We start from the raw sequence: 27,423 nt of genomic DNA, 5'->3' as shown, positions 1-27,423 counted from the left end.
AGGTTGCAGGATCTTATGGCAATCCCATGTTTAGCTTCTTGTGGAACTACCACACTCTCTTCCAGATGGGCTACATCATTCTACTTTCCCACAAACAGTGAGTAGGTACATCCCTCTCTCCATGTTTTCTCTAGCACTTGTCTCCCTCTGTTTATTTTTTTTCCCCTTCAGTTTTGTAGAGATGTGTTCATATAACATACAGTCATCCTTGCTGTAAAATCAGTTGATCACTGTATCATCATATAGTTGTGCATTCACCACCACAGTCAGCCCTTGAACACAGTAATTACTCCAAAAAATTAGAATAGTAAAAAGAATAAAAGAAAAAATAAAAATAAAGTGGAATGAAATACAGTAAAAAGGTGAGACAACACCACCACCACCAAGAATCTCACACCCCCTGTTATACACAGTTAGCTTTGGTGTATTGCCTTTGTTAAAATTAATGGAAACATATTACAATGTTACTGTGAACTATACATTTTAGTTTTCATTGGTTAATTTTTTCCTCAGTATCATCCCATTTTCAACATCTTGCAAAATTGACATCCATTTGTTCTCCCAAATGTTGAAACATTTTTGTATTTGAACGTTTAATCGCAATCGTGGACCACTCTGGGTTTCACTAAGTTATACATTCCCAGTCTTTATCTTCTGTCTTTCCTTCTGGTGTCATTCATGTCCCTAGCCTTCCTCTTTCAGCTTTACTCACAGTCATTTTTGTTTAGTGTACTTACAATATTGTGCTGCCATCACACAGTATTGTGCTATCCATTTTCTGGATCTATACAGTCAGTCCTGTTCAATATGTTATACTCCTTCAGCATTTTTTAAGGTTCTATTTGATTTCCTTTAGCAATTTTTTGTAGTTTTCTGTGTATAGAACTTTTGTGGCCTTGGTTAAGTTTATTCCTAAATACTTCATTGTTTTGGTTGCTTTTGTAAATGGAATTTTTTTTCTTGATTTCCTCCTCAAGTTGCTCATTACTGGTATATGGGAATGCTACTGATTTTTGCGTGTTGAACTTGTACCCTGCTAATTTGCTGTATTCATTTATTAGCTCTAATAGCTTTGCTGTAGATTTTTCTGGATTTTTTACATATAGGATAATGTCAACTGCAAATAGTAAAAGTTTTACTTTTCCCTCTCCAATTTGGATGCTTTTTATTTCTTTTTCTTGCCTGATTGCTCTAGTTAGAACTTCAAGCACAATGTCTTCTTTCTGATCTTAGAGGGAAAGTGTTCTTGTCTTTCCCCATTGGGTATGATGTTAGCTGTGGGTTTTTCATATATGGCTTTATCATATTGAGAAAGCACCTTCTATTTGTATCCTTTTGAGCGTTTTCATCAAGAAGGGATGTTGAGTTTTGTCAAATGCATTTTCTGCATCAATCATGATGATCATGTGGTTCTTCTGCTTTGATTTATTGTTGTGGTATATTACATTAATTGATTTTCTTGTTTTGAACTAGCCTTGCATACCTGGAATAAATTTCACTTGGTCATGGTGTATAATTCTTTTGATGTGCTGCTGGATTCAATTTGTGAGTATTTTGTTGAGGGTTTTTGCATCTATATTCATTATAGAGATTAGCCTATAGTTTTCTTTTTTTTTGTAGTTTCTTTGTCTGACATTGGTATTAGGGTGATGTTGGCTTCATAGAATGAGTTAGGTAACTTTCCCTCTTCAATTTTTTTGAAGAGTTTAAGCAGGATTGGTACTAATTCTTTCTTGAATGCTTGGTAGAATTCACATGTGAAGCTATCTGGTCCTGAAATTTTCTTTGGGAGCTTTTTGATGACTAACTCAGTCTCTTTACTTGTGAATGGTTTGTTGAGGTCATCTGTTTCTTCTTGAGTCAATGTTGATTGTTCATGGCTTTTCTAGGGGAAGTTATCCATTTTGTCTAAGTTATCTAGTTATTAGCATATAGTTGCTCGTAGTATCCTCTCATCCCTTTTATTTCTGCAGGGTTAGTAGTTATGTCCCTTTTCTCATTACTAATTTTATTTATTTGCATCCACTCTTGTTTTGTTTTGTTTTGTTTTTTGTTAACCTAGGTAAGGGTCCATTGATTTTATTGATTTTCACAAAGAACCAAATTCTGCTGTTGTTAATTCTCTATTTTTTTCATATTCTCAATTTCATTTATTTCTCCTCTAATATTTGTTATTTCTTTCATTCTGTTTGATTTGGGGTTAGTTTGCTTTTCTTTCTCTAGTTCCTCGAGGTGAACAGTTAATTCCTCAATTTTTGCTTTTGCTTTTCTTTTAATATAGGTGTTCAGGGCAATAAATTTCTCTCTCAGCACCACCTTTACTGCATCCTGTAAGTTTTTTTTTTTTTTCAACATATAACTTTTTTTTTTATTTTGAAATAAATTCAAAGTTATAGGAACAGTTGCAAAAACAATCCTAACCCCACACACAGAACTCCGTCATACCCTGACCCCCCTCCCCCGATAGCTCAATCCACCAACTTTAACCTGCTGTCACATCGCTATTTCTTTCTCTCCCTCCCTCCCTGCCTATCTATCATCCATCATCTATTGCTCTGTCTTCTGAACATATGAGAGCTAGCTGCACACATCCTTGAACATACACTATAATTCATGTATACACTTCCCATGAACAGGAGCATTCTTTTATGCAATTCCATTAAGTGCAGCTAAGAAATACAAGAGATTGAACAATGATACGAAGCTTACGTTCTATATTTCCTTTTCCTTATGTCTCAACTGTGTCTCTTTGAGCCACCTGTCCTCTATCCTCTAATCCCATCCAAGTTCATCGTTGGCATTCAATTGTCATCTATTTAGACTGTCTTTTTTTTTTTTTTTCCAATTGTGGAAACATATATACAGCCTGAATCTTCCCATTCCACTCCCTCCCTAGCCTTCCATTAGTGGGATTAATCACATTTAGAATGTTGTAATGCTCTTTCCCACCATCCATTACTAGAAATTTCCCTTCACCTCAAAGAGCAACCCTACACTCATTTCTTAACTCCCCATTGCCCCTTCCCCCATTTCTCTTAACCCAAACTCTACTTTTCATCTCTATGAGTTATATTCTCTGATAATTTCTTTGTATTTACTGTGGGGCTTAAAATTAACCTCTTATATCCATAACAATCTTGTTTTTCTTTGATACCACCTCCACTTCAATAGGACACATAAACTATGTTCCTATACTCCTCCATTCCCCCACCTTTATATAGTTGTCTAAAATTACATATTTTACGTTGAGTTCAAAACCACTGATTTGTCATTAGAGTTTGTGTATTTTATATCATGTGGGAAGTAAATAGTGGAGTTACAGTTCAAAAATTATTGACTTCTATTTGTATTCCATTGTGGTTGGAGAGTGTGCTTCAATTTTTTTTTTTTTTTTTTTTTTAATTTCTTGAGGCTTGTTTTATGTCCCAGCTTATGTTCCCTTCTGGAGAAATATCCGTGATCACTGGAGAAAAATGAGTGTCCTGGTGATTTGGGATGTAAGGTACTATATATGTCAGTTAAAGTTTTCTATATCTCTTTTTCCTTTCTTTGTTTCTCTGTTGGTAGGGCTCCCTCTAGTATCTGAAGTAGGGCAGGTCTTTTACTGGCAAACTCTCTCAGCATTTGTTAGTCTGTGAAAAATTTAAGCTCTTCCTCAAATTTGAAGGAGAGTTTTGCTGGATAAAGTATCCTCGGTTGGAAATTTTTCTTTCTCAGAATTTTAAATATGTCATGCCACTGCCTTCTTTCCTCCATGGTGGCCGCTGAGTAGTCACAAATTAGTCTTATGTTGTTTCTTTTGTATGTGGTGAATTGCTTTTCTCTTACTGCTTTCAGAACTTGCTCCTTCTCTTCAGTATTTGAGAGTTTGATCAGAATATGTCTCGGAGTGGGTTTATTTGGATTTATTCTATTTGGAGTTCGCTGGGCACTTATGCTTTGTGTATTTATATTGTGTAGAAGGTTGGGGAAATTTTCCCCAACAATTTCTTTGAAAACTCTTTCTAGACCTTTACCCTTCTCTTCCCCTTCTGGGACACCAATGAGTCTTAAGTTTGGACATTTTATTTTATCTATCGTATCCCTGAGATCCATTTTGATTTTTTTGATTTTTTTCTCCATTCTTTCTTTTGTTCTTTCATTTTCTCTTCTGTGGACTTCTAGGACACTGAGGTGTTGTTCAGCTTCCTCTAGTCTTGTATTGTGAATATCCAGAGTCTTTTTAATTTGGCCAACAGTTTCTTTTATTTCCATAAGATCTTCTATTTTTTTATTTACGCTTGCAATGTCTTCTTTATGCTCTTCTAGGGTCTTCTTTATGTCACTTATATCCTGGGCCATGGTCTTCTTGATGTCCTTTAAATCCTTTGCCATGTTTTCATTCCTTGATTGTAGTTATGTGATTAATTGTGTGAGGTACAGTGTTTCTTCTGAAACACAAAATCAGGATATTGTGTGTTTGGAGTTGGATTCTCCATATCGTCTGGTTTTATCATATGCATTAAGATTTTCTGTTGTTTTTGGCCTCTTGGCATTTGCTCTGCTTGACAGGGTTCTTTCAAGTTGTAAAAAAAAAAAAAATACCTATCTAATTTTTCAGAAACACGGTTTGGTGGCATACACTTTCTCTAACTAACCAGCAGATGGCGTCTGTGAGTCACCCCTCAAGTCAGTTCTCCACCTTGTTCCCACGGTGTGTGGGGAAATGATTCTTGTGGGGTTCAGTTGGAGAACTCGGTTTGGGTGTGTTGCTGGAGCCGTCCACCCTGAATGTGGGGCGTGTGTACGGGTGGCCAGGGAGGAAGGACAGCTTTAATATTCAAATCCCCCAGGTTCCTGGAGATTCAAGGCCACCAGAAGAGTCTAAGCCTTTATTTCATTTCAGCCCCAGACCCTCTCTCTCACTGTCCCACAAACCATCGGACTTAGCATAGTATCCCTGGGTTCTCCAAGCTGGTCCCCCTGCCCAGCCGCGATCCTCCAGGACCTCTGCCGAGGGAATGCCGTGCTACATCACAAGTGCGCGCCGTCCCTCAAGGGAAGCCCCGGGCCACTGGGCCTTGCAGGGGCACTCTCAGCCTGATGCAAAGATGGACGAACGGGGCGTCTCTACACCCCCCTCCTTGCACAGTTCCTCCTTCCCAGCTCCGAGACAACTGGCGGGGCTCTGGGCTGTGGGCACGGCCCCGGGCAGGAGTTTATCCAGCCCTCAGGGGAGCCAGCTGCTAGCCGTGGCTTTTCTTTCAGCTTCCGGCTCTCCCCTCTGTTCCCCTGGCCCCAAGGGTATCTGCAGCGGGCTACCTTCCAGGCCAGTCACCAAGAGGCCGGCCCAGCCCCCTCTTGCTGTGTTTTACTACATGGTTCTCACTATTGCTGCTGCAGCCGCTCCTGGGTTTTTCCCTTCTTTTTTTTTTTTTTTGTTTAAAAGGGCCTGTCAGTCTCCAAACGCCAGACCTCAAACCCCAGCTTCCCCTGACCTCCGCGCGGCTGCGGGTCTTCCAGCCAGCTCACTCACTCGTTTCAGAATGTAGACTCCCGGTTTCACCAAGTATACAGCCCCTTTGGAACTAGCAGACCTCGTCCAGCTGGCGCATCGCTGTAACCGGTATTCTGGGTCACCCTCTGGTTTTTATCTAGTGTCTTTCATGGAGGTGTTTTTTTGCACTGTCTCACCTAGCCGCCGTCTTAGTTTCCTCTCCCCATAAGTTTTGATACATTGTGTTTTCATGTGCATTTGCCTCAATATATTTACTAATTTCTCTTGTAATTTTTTCCTTTACCCACTGGATGTTTAAGAGTATGTTGTTTAGCCTCCATATATTTGTGAATTTTCTGACCTTTCACCTGTTACTGATTTCCAACTTCATTCCATTATAATCTGACAAAGTGTTTTGTATAAATCAATATTTTGAAATTTGTTGAGACTTGCTTTGTTGACCCAACATGTGGTCTGTCCTAGAGAATGATCCATAAGCACTTGAGAAAAATGTGTATCCTGCTGTTGTGGGGTGTAGTGTTCTATAAATGTCTGTCAAGTCTAGTTCATTTATAGTACGATTCAACATTTCTGTTTCCTTACTGATCCTCTGTCCATTGATGAGTACAGTGTATTGATGTCTCCCACTATTATTGTAGCAGTATCTACTTCTTTCAATGTTGTCAGTGTTTGCCTCATGTATTTTGAGACACTCTGGCTTGGTGCATAAATATTTATGATTGTTATGACTTCTTGATGAATTGTGCCATTTGTTAATATATAGTATCCTTCTTTGTCTCTTTTAATTGTTTTACATTTGAAATCTAATTTGTCTGATATTAATAGAGCTACCCCTGCTCTTTTCTAGTTGTTTGTTTGAGATATGTTTTTCCAATCTTTCACTTTCAACCTATTTTTGTCCTTGTGTCTACAGTAGGTCTCTTGTAGACAGCATATACATGGGTCGTGTTTTTTAATCCATTCTGCTAGTCTCTATCTTTTTATTGAGGAGTTTAATCCATTAACATTTAGTGTTATTGCTGTAAGGGCAGTACTTTCTTCTACCATTCTCTCTTTTCGGTTTTATATGTCATATCTTATTTTTTCTCACACTCTATTTTTTTCCCCTTCTTGATAGTCTTCATTGCTACTCTCTTCTCCAAACCTCTCTCTCCTGGCTTTTCCTATCAGCGTATAGCATTCCTTTTAGTATTTCTTGTAGAGCAGGTCACTTATTCTCAAGCTCTCTCATTGTCTGTCTGAAAATATTTTAATCTCTCCCTCATTTTTAAAAGCCAGTTTTGGTGGATATAGAATTCTTAGTTTGAAGTTTTTCTCTTTCAGTATCTTAAATATTTCATACCACTGCCTTCTTGCCTCCATGATTTCTGTGGAGAAATTCTTACATAGTCTCATTGAGCGTCCCCTTGTATGTTACGGATTGCTTTTCCCTTGCTGCTTTCAGAATTCTCTTTGTCTATGATATTGGACAATCTGATCAGTAATTGTCTTGGAGTAGATGTATTAGGATCTATTCTGTTTGGGGTATGTGGGGCTTCTTGAATCTGTAATTTTATGTCTTTCATAAGAGTTGGGAAATTTTCAGTGATTCTTTCTTCTATTATTCTTTCTGCCCCCTTTCCCTTCTCTGCTCCTTCTGGGACACCCATAACAGTATATTCATGTGCTTAATGTTGTCATTCAGTTTCCTAAGACACTTCTCGTGTTTTTTCATTCTTTTACCTACTGTTCTTTTTGTGTATGATTTCAGATGTTTTGTCCCCTAGTTCACTGATTCTTTCTTCTGCCTCTCCAAATCTACTGTTGTATGTCTTCATTGTGGTTTTCATCTCTTCTGTTGTGCCTTTCATGCCCATAGGTTCTACCATTTGTTTTTTCAAGCTCACAAATTCTTTTTTATGGTCATCCAGTGTCTACTTTATATCCTTCATCTCTTTTGCTATATTTTTCTTCAGCTCGTTGATGCGATTTAGGAGACTGTTGGAACATTTTAAATTAGTTGTTTCAATTCCTGTATCTCAGTTGAGTGTTAGTTTTTTGCTTTGGCTCGTCCATATTTTCATGTTTTTTAGTATGGCCTGTGATTTTTAGCTGTCTAGGCATTTGCTTTTCTTGATTAGTTTATTCTGGAGCTCATTTTTACTCCTTTACATAGAGTTTTCTTGTTGGTTGGCTTTGTTCTCTATCTGTTCTTTGGCATTCAGTTCAACTTATTCTGTATCTCTAACATAGCTACTGTTTAGTTGATGAGAATTTTTCAGCTCTTGTTTTTCTGGTTCTTTCCTGCCTCCATATAACCTTTTTGTGAGAGGGTTCTCCAAGATATGATCAACCCCAATCAGATTCTCCTAGTCCAGACAGGCCCAGGTCTCAGGAGGAGGTTGAATTCTGTATCAAGATTCCAGTTCTTTGCCACGATCTCAGCTGGTTCCAGACTGGTGTACATGTGTCTGGTCACAGAAGTCCCCTAAACAGTAGTTCCAGACAGCACCTGACTATTTGCCAGCTGCCCTACAGGAATAACTAAATTCCACACATCCCTACTCCGCCATGTTTCCCTGCCCTCATATATTCTGTTTTTTAAGAGATGGTTTGTTTTGCTGGATACATTTTCATTATAATTTTTCCCCTTAATTCCCTTTCTCTTACTTATAAAATAAAATCTTACTATTAGTCTAAGAAAAATACCTGAATTATACCTAATGCTTTCTAAACATTAATGTTTTTTAGTAATAATTCCTGGATCGGGTTAATTTGTAACAGTTTTGCTTAATTTGTAAAAAACATTTGGCATGCATTTCCCTAGTTAATGCTTCATAGACTAACATTCCACAGATAATTTTGTGGAACATTATTATATAGTTTTATTCTTCCTGCCCTCTCATTTTATGGACTCTGGATTGAAATGCAGAAGATTACTAAAATAACCTCACGTATTTGTTCCCACAAGCATAATTGTTTAAAAAAATTTTTTTTAATTTATATTATTATTTTTTTATTGTGAACTATAACATATATACATAACAGTGATAACTTTAAAAGTACAATATAGCAAGTAGTTAGCAAATTTCAAAGAATGTTATAGGTGACAGTTCTACAATTTCAGTTATTTCCATTATTGTAAAATATAACACATATAGAGAAAGGTGTTAACTTTCCAAGTACAGCTCAACAATCAGTTATATAAGTAATTTCAAAATATGTTATGGGTTACAGTTCTACAGTTACAGTTCTTTCCTTAGTGTGAATATAGAATATATATGAAAAGTTAATAACTTTCAAAGCACAATTCAATAAATAGCTATAGAGCAAATTTAAAAGAGTATTATTTGTTACAGTTCCGCCATTTCAGTTATTTCCTTCTAGCTATTCTAATACCCTAGCATCCAAAAAAAAGTATGTATTTATATGAAGGTTAAGTATTTGTAATCCCTTGTTAAATCCGCTCTTGTCTGTTGCTACTCCTTCCTCTCATTTAATCACTTTCTTGATCTTCAAGGGTGTCTAGGCAGTGAGAACCCTAATGTGTCCTTTTGAAAAGGGGTGTCAACATTATGGGGAAGGGGGCTGCGTCTGATTGTTGTTCTTAAAGAGGCCGTTGCCTCTGAGTTTTATGACTTGTCTGGCATAGGAACACTCTGGTGGATTTAAGTTTCTAAGAGATAAAACTTAGTGAATCTTTTATATAATCTCAGATAGAGACCCAGGTGTTTCAGGACTGTTGTTGGTAAGGGCATGGCATACTGTGGCCATTGTCTAGCTGGAGCTTGCATAATAGAAACCTCCAGGATAGCCTCTCAACTCTACTTGCGATCTCTTAGCCACTGTAACCTTATTTTGTTACCTTTCTTTTCCCCCTTTTGGTCAAATATGCATTGTCAGTCCCTCAGTTCTCAGGCCAGGCTCATTCCTGGGAGTCATGCCCCATGTCGCCAGGGAGATTCATTTCCCTGGGAGTCATGTCCCATGTGTGGGGGATGTTAATGACTTTATTTGCCAAGTTGGACTTAGAGAAAGGCCACATATGAGCAACAAAAGACATTCTCTGGAGGTGCCTCTTAGGCATAATGATAGGAAGGCTTAGCCTCTCATTTACCACCCTAAGTTTTACAAGAGCAATTCTCAAGATCAAGGGCCTGATTTATTAAGTAGTGTGTTCCTAATTTCACCTAACTTTTATTCTGCCCCAAGATAAAGTCACTTTCTCACATTAGCTTCACTTAGTTGTACAATAATCATCACTCTCAATTTTAAACAATTATCATAATATAAAACATCCCAGAGCTCTTACCAGCTGCTATTTATTCTTCCCTAGTATTAGTGTAATGCTGGTAAGATATTCTTATTAAATATAGTCTATGTTATGTTTGGGTACTTTTTCCACATATCACTTTGTTGTTAACTCTTTGTACCAGTGTCATACCTTATAAGTATATCATGCTAACACTTATTTATGTTTCTAGTGCTACTCTGTGGGTTACATGCCTTTAAACAACCTCTTTCAAATACATTCGACTTCAGTGCGGAACTGATACTTATAGTCCCATTAACAAACCATAATCACACCTGACAATTCCCATACCATTAGGTTCACCCTCATTATCATGTCTGTACATATGAGATTATCATTACTCCTTCACTAGCTTCTGTCTATCTCTAGATCCCCTATATTCTACATTATAAGACATTTATTTTACATTGTTCACGGAGTCCACATTAGTGGTAACATACAATATCTCTCCTTCTGTGTCTGGCTTCACTCAGCATTATGTCTTCAGGGTTCATCCATATTTTCTTTTGTATTAAGGCCTTGTTCCTTCCTACTGCTGTGTAATATTCCATCATGTATTTATATATACCACATATTGTTTATCCACTCATCTGTTGAAGGACACTTGGATTCTTCCCGTCTCTTGGCAATTGTGAACAATGCTGCTGTGAACATCAGTGTGCATTTATCTGTTTGTGTCACTGCTTTCAGATCTTCTGGGTATATACCAAGAAGTGAAATTGCTGGGTAGGGTAACTCAGTATCTACTGTTTTGCGGAACTGCCAAACTGTCTTCCACAGGGACTGTACCATTATACAGTCCTACCCGCAATGAATAAGAGTTCCAGTTTCTCCACATCCTCTCCAGCAATTGTAGTTTCCTGTTTGTTTAATGGCAGCCATTCTAATTGGTGTGAGATGATGTCTCATTGTGGTCTGGATTTGCATTTTCTTAATGGCTAGTGAAGATGAAAATTTCTTTCATGTGTTTTTTAGCCATTTGTATTTCCTCTTTGGAGAAATGTCTTTTCATATCTTTTGCCCATTTTATAATTGGGCTGTTTGTACTATTGTTGTTGAGTTGTAGGATTTCTTTATATATGCAAGATATCAATCTCTTATCAGATACATGGTTTCCAAATATTTCCTCCCGTTGCACTGGCTGCCTTTTCACCTTTTTGACAAATTCCTTTGAGATACAGAAGCTTTTTTTATTAACATAATTTTATTGAGATATGTTTACCTACCATACAGTCCATCCAGTGGCATACAGAAGCTTTTGATTTTGAGGAGATTCCATTTATCTTTTTTCTTTCGTTGCTTGTGCTTTGGTTGTAAGTTTGAGAAGTTACTTTCTAATACTAGGTCTTGAAGATGCTTCCCTACATTATCTTCTAGAAGTTTTATCTCTTACTTTTAGGTCTTTGATCCACTTTGAGTTAATTTTTATATATTGTGTGAGGTAGGGGGTCCCTTTTTGTGTATGGATAATTGAGTTCTGCTAGCCCCATTTGTTGAAGAGATTGTTTCTGTCCCAGTTCAGTGGATTTGGGGGGTGCCTTAATAAAAAAAATCAGTCAAACCATAGAACTAGAGGTGTATTTCCGAACTCTCGATTTGATTCCTTTGATCAGTATGTCTATCTTTGTGCCCAATAGCATGCTGTTTTTGAGTACTGGTTGGTTTATAGTAGGCTTCAATGTCCTGAAGTGTAAGTCCTCCCACTTCATTTTTCTTTTTTAGAATATTTTTAGCAATTTGAGGTCTCTTTCCCTTAGAAATAAATTTGATAACCAGCTTTTCCAAATCTGCTAATTAGGTTGTTGGAAATTTGATTGGAATTGCATTGAATCGATAGATCATTTTGGGTAGGATTGACTTCTTAACGATGTTTAGCTTTCCTATTCATGAACATGGAATATCTTTCCATCTCTTTAGGTCTCCTTTTATTTCTTTTAGTTAAGTTATGTAATTTTCTGTGTAGTGGTCTTTTACATCCTTGGTTAAGTTTATTCATAGGTACTTGATTTTTTTTCCTTGCTACTGTGAATTGTATTTTTGTTTTGAGTATCTCTTCAGTTAGTTCATTTCTAGTGTATAGGAACATTCCTGACTTGTGCATTAAGATTATATCCCGCCACTTTGCTGAATTTATTTATTAGCTCAAGTAGCTGTGTCATCGATTTCTCAGGATTTTCCAAATATAAGATCATACCATCTGCAAATAATGAGTTTTACTTCTTCCGTTCCAATTTGGATGCCTTTTATTTCTTTGTCTTGCCAGATTGCTCTGGCTTGAACTTCTAGCACAATGTTGAATAATAGAGGTGACAGTGGACATCCTTGTCTCGTTAAGGATCTTAGGGGAAAGCTTTCTGTATCTCACCATAGAGTACTATGCTGGTTGTAGGTTTTCCATATATGCCCTTTATCATATTGAGGAAGTTGCCTTTAATTCCTGCCTTTTGAAATGATTTTATCAGAAAAGGATGCTGAATTTTGTCAAATGCTTTTTCAGCAACTTTTGAGATATCATTTGCTGTTTCCCTTTCAGTTTGTTAATGTGTTGTATTACATTGATGGATTTTTAAAGTTGAACCACGTTTGTTTGGCTGGGATAAACCCCACTTGGTTGTGGTGTAGGATTTTTTTTTTTTTACTGTATGTTTGGATTTGATTTGCAAGCATTTTGTTGTTAATTTTTGCATCTATATTCATTAGGAAGATTGGCCTGTAGTTATCCTTTCTTGTACCATCTTTATCTGGTTTTGGTATTAGAGTGATGTAGCTTCATAAAATGATTTTGGTGATGTTCCATTTTCTTCAATTTTTTGAAAGAGTTTGAGCAGAAATGTTATCATTTCCTTTTGGAAAGTTTGGTAAAATTCCCCTTTGAAGCCATCTGTCCCTAGGTTTTATTTGTAGGAAGCTTTTAGATCACTGCTAGGATCTCTTTACTTGTAATTCGTTTGTTGAGGTCTTCTGTTTCTTCTCAGGTCAGTCTAGGCTGCTCATGTGTTTCCAGGAAATTATCCATTTCCTCTAAATTGTCTTGTTTGTTGGCGTATAGTTGTTCATAGTATCCTCTTATGATTTTTAAAATTTCTTTGGGATCCACAGTAATGTTCCCACTCTCATTTATGATTTTGTTTATTTGGGTCTTCTCTCTTTTTGACTTTGTCAGTCTAGCTAAGTGTTCGTTAGTCTTGCTTATCTTTTCGAAGAACCGACCTTTGGTTTTATTTAGTCTCTCTATTGTTTTTTTTGTCCCCTATATCATTTATTTCTGCTTTAATCCTTGTTTCTTTTCTTCTACTTGCTTTAGTGTTAGTTTGCTGATCATTCTCTAGTTTCTCCAGTTGTTCCATTAGTTTTTTGATTTTAACTTTCTTCCTTTTTTATGTATGCATTTAGAGCTATGTGTTTCCCCTTCAGCTCCTCCTTCATTGCATCATGTAGGTTTTCTTATGTTATGTCCTTGTTTCCATTCATCTGTAGATATTTAGCGATTTCTCTTGCAATTTCTTCTTTCAACCACTGATTGTTTAGGAGTGTGCTATTTAACCTCCACATGTGTGTCTGTTCTGGTTTTCTGATGGTTTTAACTTCTAGTTGCATTCCACTCTGGTCAGAGAAGGTGCTTTGAATAATTTTAGTCTTTTTTAAAATTTATTGAAGCTTGTTTTTTGCCCTAGCGTATGTTCTGTCCTGGAGACCGTTCCATGAGCACTATAGAAGAATGTATATCCAGTAATCTGAGACGTAATGCTCTATGTATGTCTGTTACGTTTAATTTATTTATCACATTGTTTTGGTTCTCAGTTTCCTTGTTGGTCCTCTGTCTGGGTTGTTCTATCTATAGAACAGAGTGGTGTATTGAAGTTTCTCATGATTATTGTTGAAACATGTATTGCTTCCTTCAGTTTTGCCAATGTTTGTCTCATGTACTTTGGAGCACCTTGTTTAGTTGCATAAACATTTATGATTGTCATTTCTACTTGGTGAATTGTTCCTTTCATTAGTATATAGTATCCTTCTTTGTCTCTTATGACATATTTGCATTTAAAGTCTATTTTATCTGAAATTAGTGTTGCTACCCCTGCTTTCTTTTGGCTGTCGCTTGCGTGGAATTTTTTTTTCCATACTTTCACTTTCAGTATCCTTGTGTTCTAGGTCTAGGTTGAGCCTCTTGTAAACAGCATATTGATGGTTCATACTTTTTAATCCATTATGCCATCTGTATCTTTTCATTGGGGAGTTTAATCCATTCACATTCAGTATTACTGCTGTGAAGGCAGTTCTTGAATCAGCCTTCTTGTCTTTCGGTTTTTAGTTGCCAGATCTATGTTTCCCCCCTCTCTCTTTATTTCCTTTGAGTTACCCTTATTAATACTCTTCAGTTCTGTGCCTTTCTCCAGGCCTCTCTCCTTTCTTTTTTTCTTAGCCAGTATAGCTCCCTTTAGTATTTCTTGCAGGGCAGGTGTCTTTTTAACAAATTCTTTCAGCGTTTGTTGTCTTTGAATTGTCTCCTCAATTTTAAAGGAGAGCTTTGCTGGATAAAGAATTCTTGGCTGCCATTTTTTCTCTTTCAGAATTTTAAATATGTCATACCACTGCCTTCTCCCCTCCACGTTGCCCACTGAGTAGTCAGTAGTTACTCTTATGTTGTTTCCCTTCTATGTGGTGAATCACTTCTCTCTTGCTGCTTTCAGAACTTTCTCCTTCTCTTCAGCATTTGACAATCTGATCAGAATATGCCTTGGAGTGGGTTTATTTGGATTTATTCTATTTGGAATTCTTTGGGCATCTTCGATTTATATATTTATGTCATTTGGAATGGATGGGATGTTTTCCCCAACAGTGTCTTTGGGTACTCTTCCCAGCCCTTTACTCTTCTCTTCACCTTCTGGAACAGCAAGCATTCTTACATTTGTGCACTTCCTGTTGTCCATCATTTCCCTGAGATCCATTTCAAATTATTCAGTTTTTTTTCTCCATTTGTTTTTTGTGCCTCTGCATTCCTTCACTTTGTTCTCTAGTTTGGTAATTCTTTCCTCTGCATCTTCAAATCTGCTGTGTGTGTCTCAAGTATATTTTTAATTTGATAAACAGTATGTTTTAATTCTATAAGAGTCACTATTTTTTTAATTTACTCTTCAAATTCTTCTTTATGCCCTTCTAGAGTCTTCTTGATGTTCTTTACATCCTTATCCATTTCATTGAAGTTGTTTTGGAGATTTATGTGTACTCCTTTGATTAATTGCTCCAGGTTCTATGTCTCCTCTGGCTTTTTAATTTGGTTGTTTGTGTTGTCCATATCCTCTGGTTTCTTCATATGCTTTATAATTTTCTGTTGTTGTTTGCCTCATGGCATTTGCTTATCTTGATAAGGTTATTTTAGGATATGCAGGATTATTTCAAAATTTCTCTGTAATTTTACAGAACTACAGCTTGGTGGAGTGCTCTTTCCCTATCCTACCGGTAGATGGCACTATTGAGCCACCTCTTACTCTCAAGACTCTCTCCTCCAAATTAGTTTCTGTGCTTGGCGGGGTCCAAACCAGGTGGAAAGCCACTCAACGCACTAATTTACTTTGTGCACTGGGGACTGTGAGCCCTGTGGGAAGGGAGTGGGTCCTGCACAATTTGACAGGGAGTTGGTTGTGGTGCACAGTGGTCCTGGCAATTTCTGGGGCTGTGTAGCTCAATGCACTGCAGTCCCTGTCCACCATATACTGTGAGTCCTTGGGGTTGGGGAGGCCTCCTTGCATTTCCTTGCGGCACCCTTGTGTCGTGGTTGTGCACACCACAGGCTTCTGTGGACTAAGGGTCACAGGTCTGTGGAATCCCAAGTTCCCTCACTGGAGCTCTCCACTGTGGTGCTGTGAAGGGTTATCTCTCCAATGAACTGCTGAGGTGGGTTTACAGGGTGTCGAAATCTGCTTCCTCCACACTTGTCTGCCATCTTCAACTGCTAGTCCCCGACAAGGGAGCTCTCGGCTGTGGTGCTGCAAAGGGTTATTACGCCAGCCAACTGGTGAGAAGGGTGCATGGGGCATGGAAGGCTGCTCCAGCCACCCATCCCTGGTGGCATTCTGGGCTGAACACTCACCTGTCCTAAACTCATTCTCTCTGCCTCTCCAACTACATCCTCACTGTGTTGTGTAGACATCCCTGCCCAGTCAGTGGCACCCTGGAACTGCTGTTCTGGAGCACTTTCCGTCCTTTATCTAGTGTTTTCCACCAAGGAGAATTTTGCTCTGCCTCTTCTAATCCACCATTTGTGGTTAAAAATTTAAATACCTGGCAAAAAGGGAACGAGATGGTCCACATGACCCTCGGCAGGAGTCTTCCCACTATTGAAATGACATGCGTTAGCCCCCTGGAACTATGCTTCCTGATAGGCTGCCCATAATTACTTTTAAAGATAAAAGATGTAAAAGAAGGCAAAAGCAAGATAAAATAATAGTTTATCCCTGATAAAGCTGACCATAGGACTTAACTGAGAATTGTTTTAGTAGTATAAGTTTAGGTATAAGTAAAGTATGAGTTCTGATTCAGAATTGAAGAAAGACATTTTCATGGTGACCCTATAGGGCTGTTGGGAGATTACTGTAAATAAAATTACATAGAATAAATTTAATCATGTTTTACATCAGTAATCTAAGATATTTAGATAATAGCTTTTGTATCACCTTAATTTCTGTTACTTGACTTCTAAAACGTTTTAATAGAATTGAATGTAAAGGGAAAATTGCCTAATATGCCCATTTAGTTAGATGAGCTGCTCAACACAGCATTTCTTTGGGGATGGGATTGTTTTTATTAAGGTCTTTTATTCTTAAGAACGACAATTCAAATTCCTCATGTTTTTTCTTAGTGTTATTTATATTATTTGCCTAGAAATCATGATGATTTGTTTATGCCATTCTTATACCTTGTAGTCACTTTGCTTCTTTTCTTTATTATAGGAAATACTTTTTCCACTATTTTTTTTATTTTGGTTAATATTAATTAGCATGATGCATCCAAAGAAGAAATATGAAGAAGTGCCTGATATAGAACTTAGCCCTATGGACAAATCTATCCTCTCTGGCCTGATTCTTGGCTATGCTCCAGTGACTAATATTACAAGAAACATCATGCAAACAGTGTCTACTGATCACCTTCCTGATGGTATTGTGAACTTATATATATGTATTTTGTCTATAAATGAAACCTCTTCAGTATTTATCTGTTTGTTTTACTGAATAATAACATTCTTATAATTTCAGAAATACATCCCTTCACCAAACAGAGTTTTATTAACATATTAAAATCACTTTATTCTGCTGCTTTCTATTTATCCTGAAACATCAATCAGTTTATCTACTTGGCAATAGGAAGCTTATTTTATGTATTTTCATATTTTATATTTAAATCTTAGGCCATTTATATAAAATAGTTCAGTTATACTTTTACAGGATATAATATTTTAGAATATTTCATTTTGATTCTGATTCATGTAAAAATTAATAAGCTATAAATATATGCTAAAGATAATAAAGCAGTAATCTTTTAAGACTGCCATGCCTGGTTATGGAAGTATGTAGTATAAACTGAAGAAGTGCTTAGCTCTGGAGACAATGGCTGTGGCTAAGTGCTAAGTCTCTCAGTGTCTGTACTTCTTAAAAAAAACTGGACTAGAAAACTATGTAAGCATTGAGGAACTAGTCTGTGAGAAAACCTAAGGGAAGACCTGGGAAAAGTTATAGAAATTTATGTACCATGGGTTTAATGAAATATGTTGTATTTTAGAAAATAACAGATTAGCATATTGTCTTCTGTTCATTTATAGTAGTTCTAATTAATTTCTAGTATATTATCAAGGAGTTATTTGTATAGGTTTACTTTGGGATAGATAAGTGTATCTAGTATGTATATACAATAGTTTCCATTAACTTCTAGTGTGTGTGTGTGTGTGTGTGTGTGTGTGTGTGTGTGTGTGTGTGTAGACACACACAATTACTGAAAGTGCATCACTGAATGGAAGATGTTAATTATCCAATCAGGAACCTGATAATTTTTCCCCATTGGTTTCTTTCTTGGCTTATTGCTATTTAATATTTTTATAAAGTACATATTTTATGAGTATATAATGTTTATTAGCATATGTTAAGCACAGGCCGCATGGATGGTCATAGAATTTAGCATGTAAGCTCAAAAGACTGGTCAGAAATGTTGAGAACGTAATCCATTGGTAATTCTGAGTAGGAGGAAACAATAAACATCAAAGAAATCCAAATTAGTGAATATTGATGAAAGGTGCCAAAACGGTAGGAAAAGATACAGGTTTTTTTTAAGCTCTGACTTTTTAAAAATAGAACTATCTGAAAATGGGATATACATAGAGACATTTACTATGACTGGCAGGATGTTGAATTAATACTCTCTTTATTCAGGTCAATCCTGGAGTTCTACATTCACCTTAACAGTCTGGAAAGTCATGTTAATTAACTTGTAAATAATATTGTTAATTGAAAAAACATTTTTATATTCGTTACTACATTTTGTCTTAATACCAATGCATTGTGAGCTGCTAGGTATTGTAGATGAGAGCACTAAGGGTCAGAGAGGTTAAATGGCTTACCTGTGTACACACGGGTAATGAATGACAAAGTTACATACCAATTCTGTGTTCTTTCCATTTCACCACATGTTCTGAAGTTTCTGCAGTGAAGACTGTAAACAAAACTGTGTGAAAATATTTAAAAATTGGTATTATCTGCTGTGAAAGGGATTTGAGTGATCATTGCAGTATTTTCTCCATATGTTTTCTAAGAAAGGAACAAGTCATACTGGGTATAAAAGACAATTTCCATTTATAGAGTTGCATCATAGTTTCTAAAATGCATTCTTAGTTTCTGAAAAGGATTATGGAATTTTCCTCATTAGAAGAAATAATTAAAAATAAAACAGCCATTCATTTAACAAGGAGTTATTTGTATAGTTCTACTTTGAGATGGATATGTGAACTGCATTGCTTGCCATTTTTATAAAATCTTGCCCCCTGAAATCTTATTTTGAATTTAAGTCTCTGCTTGAAAGTAAGCCTACTGGCCAGTGGAGTTTAAAGAGAGAATAGTGGAGATAATGTTGAAACTGTTCATTATGAAAGAATAGTGCAATTCATTGAGTTTGAGAAATAGCTGTCTCTTGATGAAATATGAGTTCTGCATGTTTTTTTTATTTTTTTAATTTGTTTTTATTGAGATTGTTCACATACCATACAATTATCCAAAGATCCAAAGTGTGCAATCAATTGCCCATAGTACCATCCTATAGCTGTGCATCCATCACCACAATAATATTTTTTTCAATTTTTGTAACATTTTCATTACTCCAGAAAAGAAATAGAGACAAAAAAAAGGAAACTCAAATCCTCCCATACCCCCAACCACCCCCCCCCCTCCATTATTGATTCATAGTTTTGGTATAGCACATTTTTTACTGTTGATGAAAGAATGTTAAAATACTGGTAACTGTAGTATATAGTTTGCAGTAGGTATATATATTTTTTCCTATGTGCCCCTCCATTATTAATTTCTAGTTATAGTGTCATACATTTGTTCTAGTTCACGAGAGAGATTTCTAATATTTTTACAGTTAATCACGGACATTATCCACCAAAAGATTCACTGTTTTATACATTACCATCTTTTTACCTCCAACTTTCTTTATAGTGACATACGTGACTCTGAGCTTACCCTTTCCACCACCTTCACACACCATTTAGCCCTGTTAGTTATTCTCACAACATGCTACCATCACCTCTGTCCATTTCCAAACACTTAAGTTCACGCTAGTTAACATTCTCATAATAAGCATCCGCTCCCCATTCTTTAGCCTCGTTCTATATCCTGATAACATATATTTCATGTCTATGAGTTTACATATTATAATTAGTTCATATCAGTGAGACCCTGCGATATTTGTCCTTATGTGTCTGTCTTATTTCACTCAATATAGTGCCCTCAAGGTTTCTTCATCAGCCCATTTTTTTTAAGGTGGTTTTGTTCACGCCCCATACATTCCAGCCTAAGTAAACAGTCATTGGTTCCCTGTATAGTCACGTATTTACGTATTCAGCACCATTGCCACCATCTATATAAGGACATCTCCATTTCTTCCACAAAGAAGGAGGTAGAGTCAAAGAAGGTAGAGAGACAAAAGAAAAAGAAAACAAAGAGGAAAAAAAACATGATGGCTAGAAAGCAACAAAAGAAAAGATAGCATTAAACTAAAGTAGAATAAAGAGTTAAGACAACATCACCAATGCCAAGAGTACCATACCCTTCCCCTATGTCCCCCCCACCCCCCATATGCATTTAGTTTGGTTTATTGCCTTTGTTATATTAAAGGAAGCATAATACAATGTTTCTGTTAATTATAGTCTCTAGTTTGCATTGATTGTATTTTCCCCCCAATCTCACCCTATTTTTATCACCTTGAAATGTTGACATTCATCAGTTCTGTCTCATGTAGAAACATATTTTTACCTTTTATTACAATTGTTGAGCACCCTAGGTTTCACTGAGTTATACATTCCCAGTCTTTATTTTTCATCTGTCATTCTGATGTCCCACATGGTCCTTATCTTCCTCTTTCAACCATGCTCACAGTCATCTTTGTTCAATGTACTTACATTGCTGTGCTGCTATCTCCCAAAACTGTGTTCCAAACCTCTCACTCCTGTCTTTTCCTTTCTGTCTGCAGTGCTTCCTTTAGTGTCTCCTGTAGAGCAGGTATCTTGTTCACAAACTCTCTCATTGTTTGTCAGGGAATATTTTAAACTCTCCCTCATATTTGAAGGACAGTTTTGCCATATATAGGATTCTTGGTTGGTGATTTTTCTCTTTCAGTTTCTTAAACATATCACACCACTTCCTTCTTTCCTCCATGGTTTCTATTGAGAAATCTGCACATAGTCTTATCAAGCTTCCTTTATATGTGATGGATTGCTTTTCTCTTGCTGCTTTTAGGATTCTCTCTTTGGCTTTTGATACTCTGATTATTGAGTGTCTTGGCATAGGCCTATTTCAGATCTATTCTGTTTGGGGTATGCTGTGCTTTTGGATCCATAATTTTATGTCTTTCATAAGAGATGGGAAATTTTCATTTATTATTTCCTCTATTACTGCTTCTGCCTCTTTTCCCTACTCTTATCCTTTGGGGCACCAATGACACGTACATTCCTGCATTTCATGTTGTACTTCAGTTCCCAGAGACATTGCTCATATTCTTCCATTCTTTTCTTTATCTGTTCTTTTGTGTGTAGGCTTTCAGGTCCGTTGTTCTCCAGTTCCTGAGTGTTTTCTTCTGCCTCTTGAGATCTGCTTTTGTATGTTTCCATTGTGTCTTTCATCTCTTGTGTTGTGCCTTTCATTTCCATAGATTCTGCCAGTTGTTTTTTCGAAGTTTCAATTTCTACCTTATATACACCCAGTGTTTTCATTATATGCTTCATCTCTTGCCATATCTTCCCTAAACTTTTTGAATTGATCTACCACTAGTTTTTAAAATTCCTGTATCTCAGTTGAAGCATAAGTTTGTTCCTTTGACTGGGCCATAACTTTGTTTTTCTTAGTGTAGGTTGTAGTTTTCTGTTGTCTAGGCATCTGGTTTCCTTGGTTACCCCAGTGAGGTTTTCCCAGACCAGAACGGGCTCAAGTCTTGGAAAGAGGGAGTAGTATCCGGTTTCCCTGAGCGTGTCTTAGAAGATTGATACACCCTTTGAAGCCTCAAGTCACTGTGCTTTTCTGCCCAGCAGGTAGCACCTGTCAGCCTGCAGCTCCAGACTGGTGTAAGGAGATGTGGCCCATGGCTGTTTTCCCCCAGGTTCTCGGGTCTGGTTTTGAATGGAAGGCAGGTAGTAGAGCTTGGCACCACCTTCTTCCTCTTAGGGAAGATACACCCCTTAGGGAGAGGTCATTTACATTTGAATAGTCTATTTGCCTGTGCTTTCTCCACCCTTGTCTGGGTCAGGGTGCTAGGAACTGAAAATGGCTGAGGCTTTCTCCACTGAGCTGAAAAAGGGACAGAAAGCCCCTTCAGGGCCAGTCTGTGGCCACCCTCCCGCTGTCCAAGGTCAGTCATCGCCAAAGGCCTCTGTCTGCTTGTTGGGGATTCATAGCTTGTATTGAGCAGTCCATGTTTGTTAATTAAAATCTCAGTTGGAGCTGGGCTGAGCTATATTCGCTTGCTGGGAGAGTGCTGCTCTCTAGCACTACAAGGCTTTGCAGTTCGAGCCGTGGGGGTAGGGAGCTCCCAGCTTGGATCTGCAGTTTTTACTTACAGATTTTATGCTGTGATCTCAGGCATTCCTCCCAATTCAGGTCAGTGTATGATGAGTGAACAGTCACGTTTATCCCCCCTCAGTTATTCCAGATTACTTACTAGTTTTTTCCTGGTTGTTTATTAGTTGTTCCAGGGGGACAAACTGGCTTCCATTCCTCTCTATGCCGCCATCTTCTTCCATGTCCTGCATGTTGTTTAAAACTGCACTTTATTATATTCATAACTTGTGTATTATACTGATACATAATTTATGTAATCAGATGAGAGCTGAGTAGAGTGTAAAATTGTACAACTTTTTCATTTTTCATTATTATCTGATACTATTTTTTAGAAGGGCGTTATTCATTTTATAAGATGTTAGAGAAAGAAAAGTACTTAAAATATGCTATTCGTCAAAAATAATCATGAATTTGGTCCAGTATATTTTAGTTTGTGAGTTAACTATATAATTATGTTATTTTACAGCCATAATTACTGAAGAATATACAAATGAAAACGAATTGGTGGCATCCAGTCTTTCTAAGTCCTATAACTTTGTAGGTGTGGTTTTCAAAGAATTCATGTCCTATGAACTCCGTTTCTTTCCTGACATGATTCCAGCATCTTCTATTTATATGGATTCAAGAGGTAAATAGTCCTAATTAATTACTGAAAATAAATTTAATGCATTCCTTTGCTATTCTCAGTTCAAAAGCAAAATGTGATGAGACCCAACAATTGGCATTTTCAACTATACTTATTTGTTCAAGTAGGAAAGCTGTCAAGTGTATCAGAAAAATAAATCTATACACAAATATCTATTTACCTATACATACATATACTATAAAATATGTACAAAATCCATTTTTTATTTTAAATATATTTATATATTTTTTATATTAACACATAGCAAAATTGTATGTTGAATTGTATGACTTTTGTGACTCTGTATTTTTTCCTCCATGTAATTGTTTTCATATATGATATGTTAAGATTTTATCATAGATGTATCTTTAAAATCTCAAGGTCTTCCATCATTGAACTTCATTGGTTCTGTGTTTGAAACATGAAAACAGCTTTCAATGCGTAAACCTGTGAAGAGAGATTATCGTCAAACACAGACATTTACTGAACACTGTTGAAGTCATCATGCTGTATGCTCAATTTGTGATTTGATTCCAAAAAACCCTTACAGATTTTTTATTTGTAGACTCTTAAGCTGGACTTGTCCTTGGATCTGGAAGTGCTCTGAAGCTGATAAGTCATTCTAGTATGACTTACCTTTAAATAGAGAATTGACTTAAGTGACAAATTAAGTAACTATGTTTGCAACTATTATCTTTCCATTTTTATTCATTTACCAATGCCTTTCAGTATCCTAACACCTGTAACCTTTTATTTCAAAATCTCAAATGATCAGAAAAATTATAGAAATTGTTTGCCATAAAAGGTCAATAGCTTATTTTCCTTGGTCTTATAGAGATTGATAAATTATACTATCTTTAAAAGAAAATGTTAGCTTTAAAAGAAAGTACATACATGTTGTGCAAAATCTTACATCTTACATTTTTCTCCTCATAGCTGGCTGTTCAAAATCATGTGAGGCTGCTAAGTACTGGTCCTCAGGATTTATAGCTTTACAAGCATCCATAGATGCTGCCATTATACAGGTAATTATGATAAACTAAGAAAAATAAAAGCCAAACCATATTTTAATAATTACATCCTAAGTCTTTACAATAGGATTTGGTTTGCCATAACATTACATCTTCTTTAAGACAAAAGATATGGAAAAAGTCCTGTTTTATGGTTTAATACTCTTTTGAAACCCACTTTTATTTGATGGTTTCTAAGCATTGATTCTGTATGTTTGTATTTTTATATCTGAGTTGACCATAGGGATCTTTTATGAAAGGTAGGTATTTGCAGACATTTCCCCTTGAATACAGATTGCTTAGTTTAAAAATGTCAGTATCTTTATTACCTTAATTATAGTAGTAGATTAATTTTTTTAATGAACTTTTAGAACTTATTTGCCAAATACTGTTTCTAAATTTTATACAAATATCACCCCATTTATTCCTTAACACAAGATCGGTGTTATTATCTCCATTTCATATCTGAAACTGAAACAGGGAGATTAAGTGACTTGCCCAAACTCAGTTTAATTGGTGACAAAGCAGGGATTTGCACTACAGCTTTTTTTGCTTCCAAATTTGTGCTTTTAATGCTATACTTTCCTGCCATTAAGATTGTGTATAAATGGTGCAATTAAATTTTAAAGACATGCTTAGACTTGATCTTGCTTTTTATATTTTAGCAGAAAAGCTAGCCATGATATTTATTTGTATTTAAATGCAATTTTATTGAGATACATTCACATACCATACAGTCATCCAAAGTGTACAGTCATTTGTTCACAGTATCATCATACAGTTGTGCATTCATGGAATCGTCATATAGTTGTGCATTCAACACTACAATCAACTTTTTAAGCATTTTCATAACTCCAGGAATTAAAAATGAAGATAAGAATAAAAATAAAAAGTACAAAAGAACACCCAAAACATCTCATACTCTTTCTCCTCCTCATTATTCATTTACTTTTTGTCACCCTTTTTTCTACTCATCTGTCTGTATAGTGAGTAAAGGGAGTGTGAGCCACAGTGTTTTCACAATCACACAGTCACACCATATAAGCTATACAATAATGTATAGTTATACACTCATCTTCAAGAATCAAGGATACTGGATTGCAGTTCAACAGTATTTCCTTCTAGATATTCTAATACACTAAAAACTACAAAGGGATATCTACAAAATGCCTAAGAATAACCTCCAGAATGACCTCTTGACCCCATTTGAAATATCTGAGCCACTGAAACTTTATTTTGTTTCATTTCTCTTCCCCCTTTTTGTCAAGAAGGCTTTCTCAATCCCACGATGCTGGGTCCAGGCTCATACCCGGGAGTCATTTCCCATGTTGTCAGGGAGATTAACACCCCTGGGAGTCATGTCCCACATAGGGTGGAAGGCAGTGAGTTTACCTGCAGTGTTGGCTTAGAGAGAGAGGCCACATCTGAACAATGAAAGAGGTTCTCTGGAGATGACTCTTAGGCACACTTATAAGTAGGCTTAACCTCTGTTTTGCAGTAACAAGCTTCATAAGGGCAAGCCCCAAAATCAAGGGCTTGCCCTGCTACAATGGTAGTCTCCAATGCTTTCGAGACTATCAGGAATTCCTCAGGTGGGGGAATTTAATATTTCCAGTTTTTCTCCAGTCCCTCAAGGGGACTCTGCAAATACATTTTTATTCTCTGCCCAAATTACTCTGGGATGTATCAGGACTTCATACTGACCTGTACAAGCCAATCAGATCTCACCCTCTATTCAAGGTTCCATGTGATTGTGGGGTTTGAATAAACTGACCATATGAGTTAAATTGTATAGCCTGCTACAGAAAATATAAATTTCTACCAAATGAATATCAGTTCCTTTGGTCTCACATAGAAGTTAAACTTTTAAAACACAGTATCATCCTTTTCCCTTTAGTCTGGTTTATCTTAGTCCTAACCAAGTCCATTTTGTTCATATCTCTAATTAAAGTCTGATCTCTTTTTCAGGTTCTTTAACGTTTGCTGTATGGGGTAATGCTGGCATTCATAGCTGCCAAACTCTGGCTCTGAGTCACAGGTGTCACACAGATACCCGAAGTTAAGGGACCGAACAGGTTATACACAAATAGCTCATCATCTCAGAATTTAGAAATATCCATTGCAGCTCATGAATAGATGTGACTGCTGTAAGAGCTTACAATCTGGGACCCTTTACCTTATGCCTTCCCCTGATAACCTATGCTCTCAGATTCAATTCTCCGAGTTTGCACATTATAATTAGTCCATATTAGTGAGGCATTATAATGTTTGTCTTTTTGATTCTGACTTATTTCACTCAACATACTGTCCTCAGGATCCATTCACTTAGTTGTGTACCTCACAACTTCATTTCTTCTTGCCGCTGCTCAATATTCCATTGAATGTATACACCACAGTTCACCATTCTGTTTCTTGGTTGATGTACCCTTAGGTCGCCTCCATCCATTGCGAATTGTGAATACTGCCTCCAAAAACACTGGAGTGCGATGTCCATTCATGTCCCTGCTCTCAGTTCTTCCAAGTATATACCCAATAATGGGGTTGCAGAACCATATGGCAACCCCATAGTTAGCTTCCTGTGGAACCACCAGAGTGCTCCCCAGATGGCCTGTGTTCTGGTTTGCTAATGCTTCCATTATGCAAAATACCAGAAATGGATTGGCTTTTATAATGGGGGTTTCATTTGGTTAAAAAGTTACAGTCCTAAGGCCATAAAGGTGTCCATACTAAGGCATCAGCAGATGATACCTTCAGTGAAGGATGGCCAATAGCATCCGGAAAACTTCTGTAAGCCAGGAAGGCACGTGGTTGCCATCTGTTGATCCCGGGTTGTGTTCCAGCTCATCTCTCAGCCCCTGTGTTCTTGGTTCTTTCTCCCAGGATGTTTCTCTCTAAGCACCTGGGGGTCCTGGCTTAGCACATCCCAGCTCAAACTCTGGGCTTCAACTCGTAGCTAAATGTCCTTCTGTCTGCATCTCCAAGTATTTCGAAACATCAGTGTCAGTTCTTAGCTTCTCTCCAAAATGTCCCTCTCAGCTGTTCTGAATTCTTTCTGTTTGTGAGCTCTTTCATAGGACTCCAGCGATTAAATCAAGACCCACCCTGAATGGGCAGGGTTCATATCTCTGTGGAAATAATTTAATCAAATATTTCACCCACAGTTGATTGAGTCACATCTCCATGGAAACACTCCATCAAAAGATTCCTATCTAATCTACAACTAATACATCTACCCCCACAAGATTACATTAAAGAATATGGCTTTTGGGGGGACATAATATATCCAAATTGCACATGCTGCACCATTCTTATTCTCTATCAACAGTGAATAGGTACATCCCTCTCTCGATGTTTTCTCCAGCATTTGTCTCTATTTTTTAAATGGTTTTATTCACATACTATACATTCCATTCTAAGTAAACAAACAGTGATTCCCAGTGTAGTCACACAGTTATGCATTCACCTCCACAACATACAGGAGGACACTTCCATTTCTTCCACAAAGAAAGAGGAAAAGGAGAAAAAAAAAAATGATGAATAAAAATATAAAATATTGAAGAAAAATTAAAATAAGGCAAGATATGATGAAAAGGTCAGACAACAAAACCACCACCAAGAAACCCCTAACTCTCCCTTATAACTCCTTCTTATAGACATTTAGCTTTGGTATGTTGCCTTTTTTACAA

General features: G+C 36.9%; 1 protein-coding gene across 4 annotated transcripts in view; it reads left to right on the top strand.

The window, feature by feature from the left end:
* Window positions 1-27,423, top strand: part of ABCA5 (ATP binding cassette subfamily A member 5) — a 134,677-nt gene that overhangs the window by 14,569 nt on the left and 92,685 nt on the right. For all 4 annotated transcript variants that reach the window (XM_037808416.1, XM_037808414.1, XM_037808417.1 and 1 more), the window contains 3 exons: window positions 16,739-16,943; window positions 22,569-22,730; window positions 23,664-23,752. In XM_037808416.1, the coding sequence (XP_037664344.1) occupies window positions 16,739-16,943; window positions 22,569-22,730; window positions 23,664-23,752 (456 nt within the window). The remainder of the gene's footprint in view (window positions 1-16,738; window positions 16,944-22,568; window positions 22,731-23,663; window positions 23,753-27,423) is intronic.

This window comes from Choloepus didactylus, chromosome 18 (genome assembly GCF_015220235.1).
Source record: "Choloepus didactylus isolate mChoDid1 chromosome 18, mChoDid1.pri, whole genome shotgun sequence".
Lineage (NCBI taxonomy): Eukaryota > Metazoa > Chordata > Mammalia > Pilosa > Megalonychidae > Choloepus > Choloepus didactylus.
This window is presented reverse-complemented; position numbering and strand designations above follow the sequence as displayed.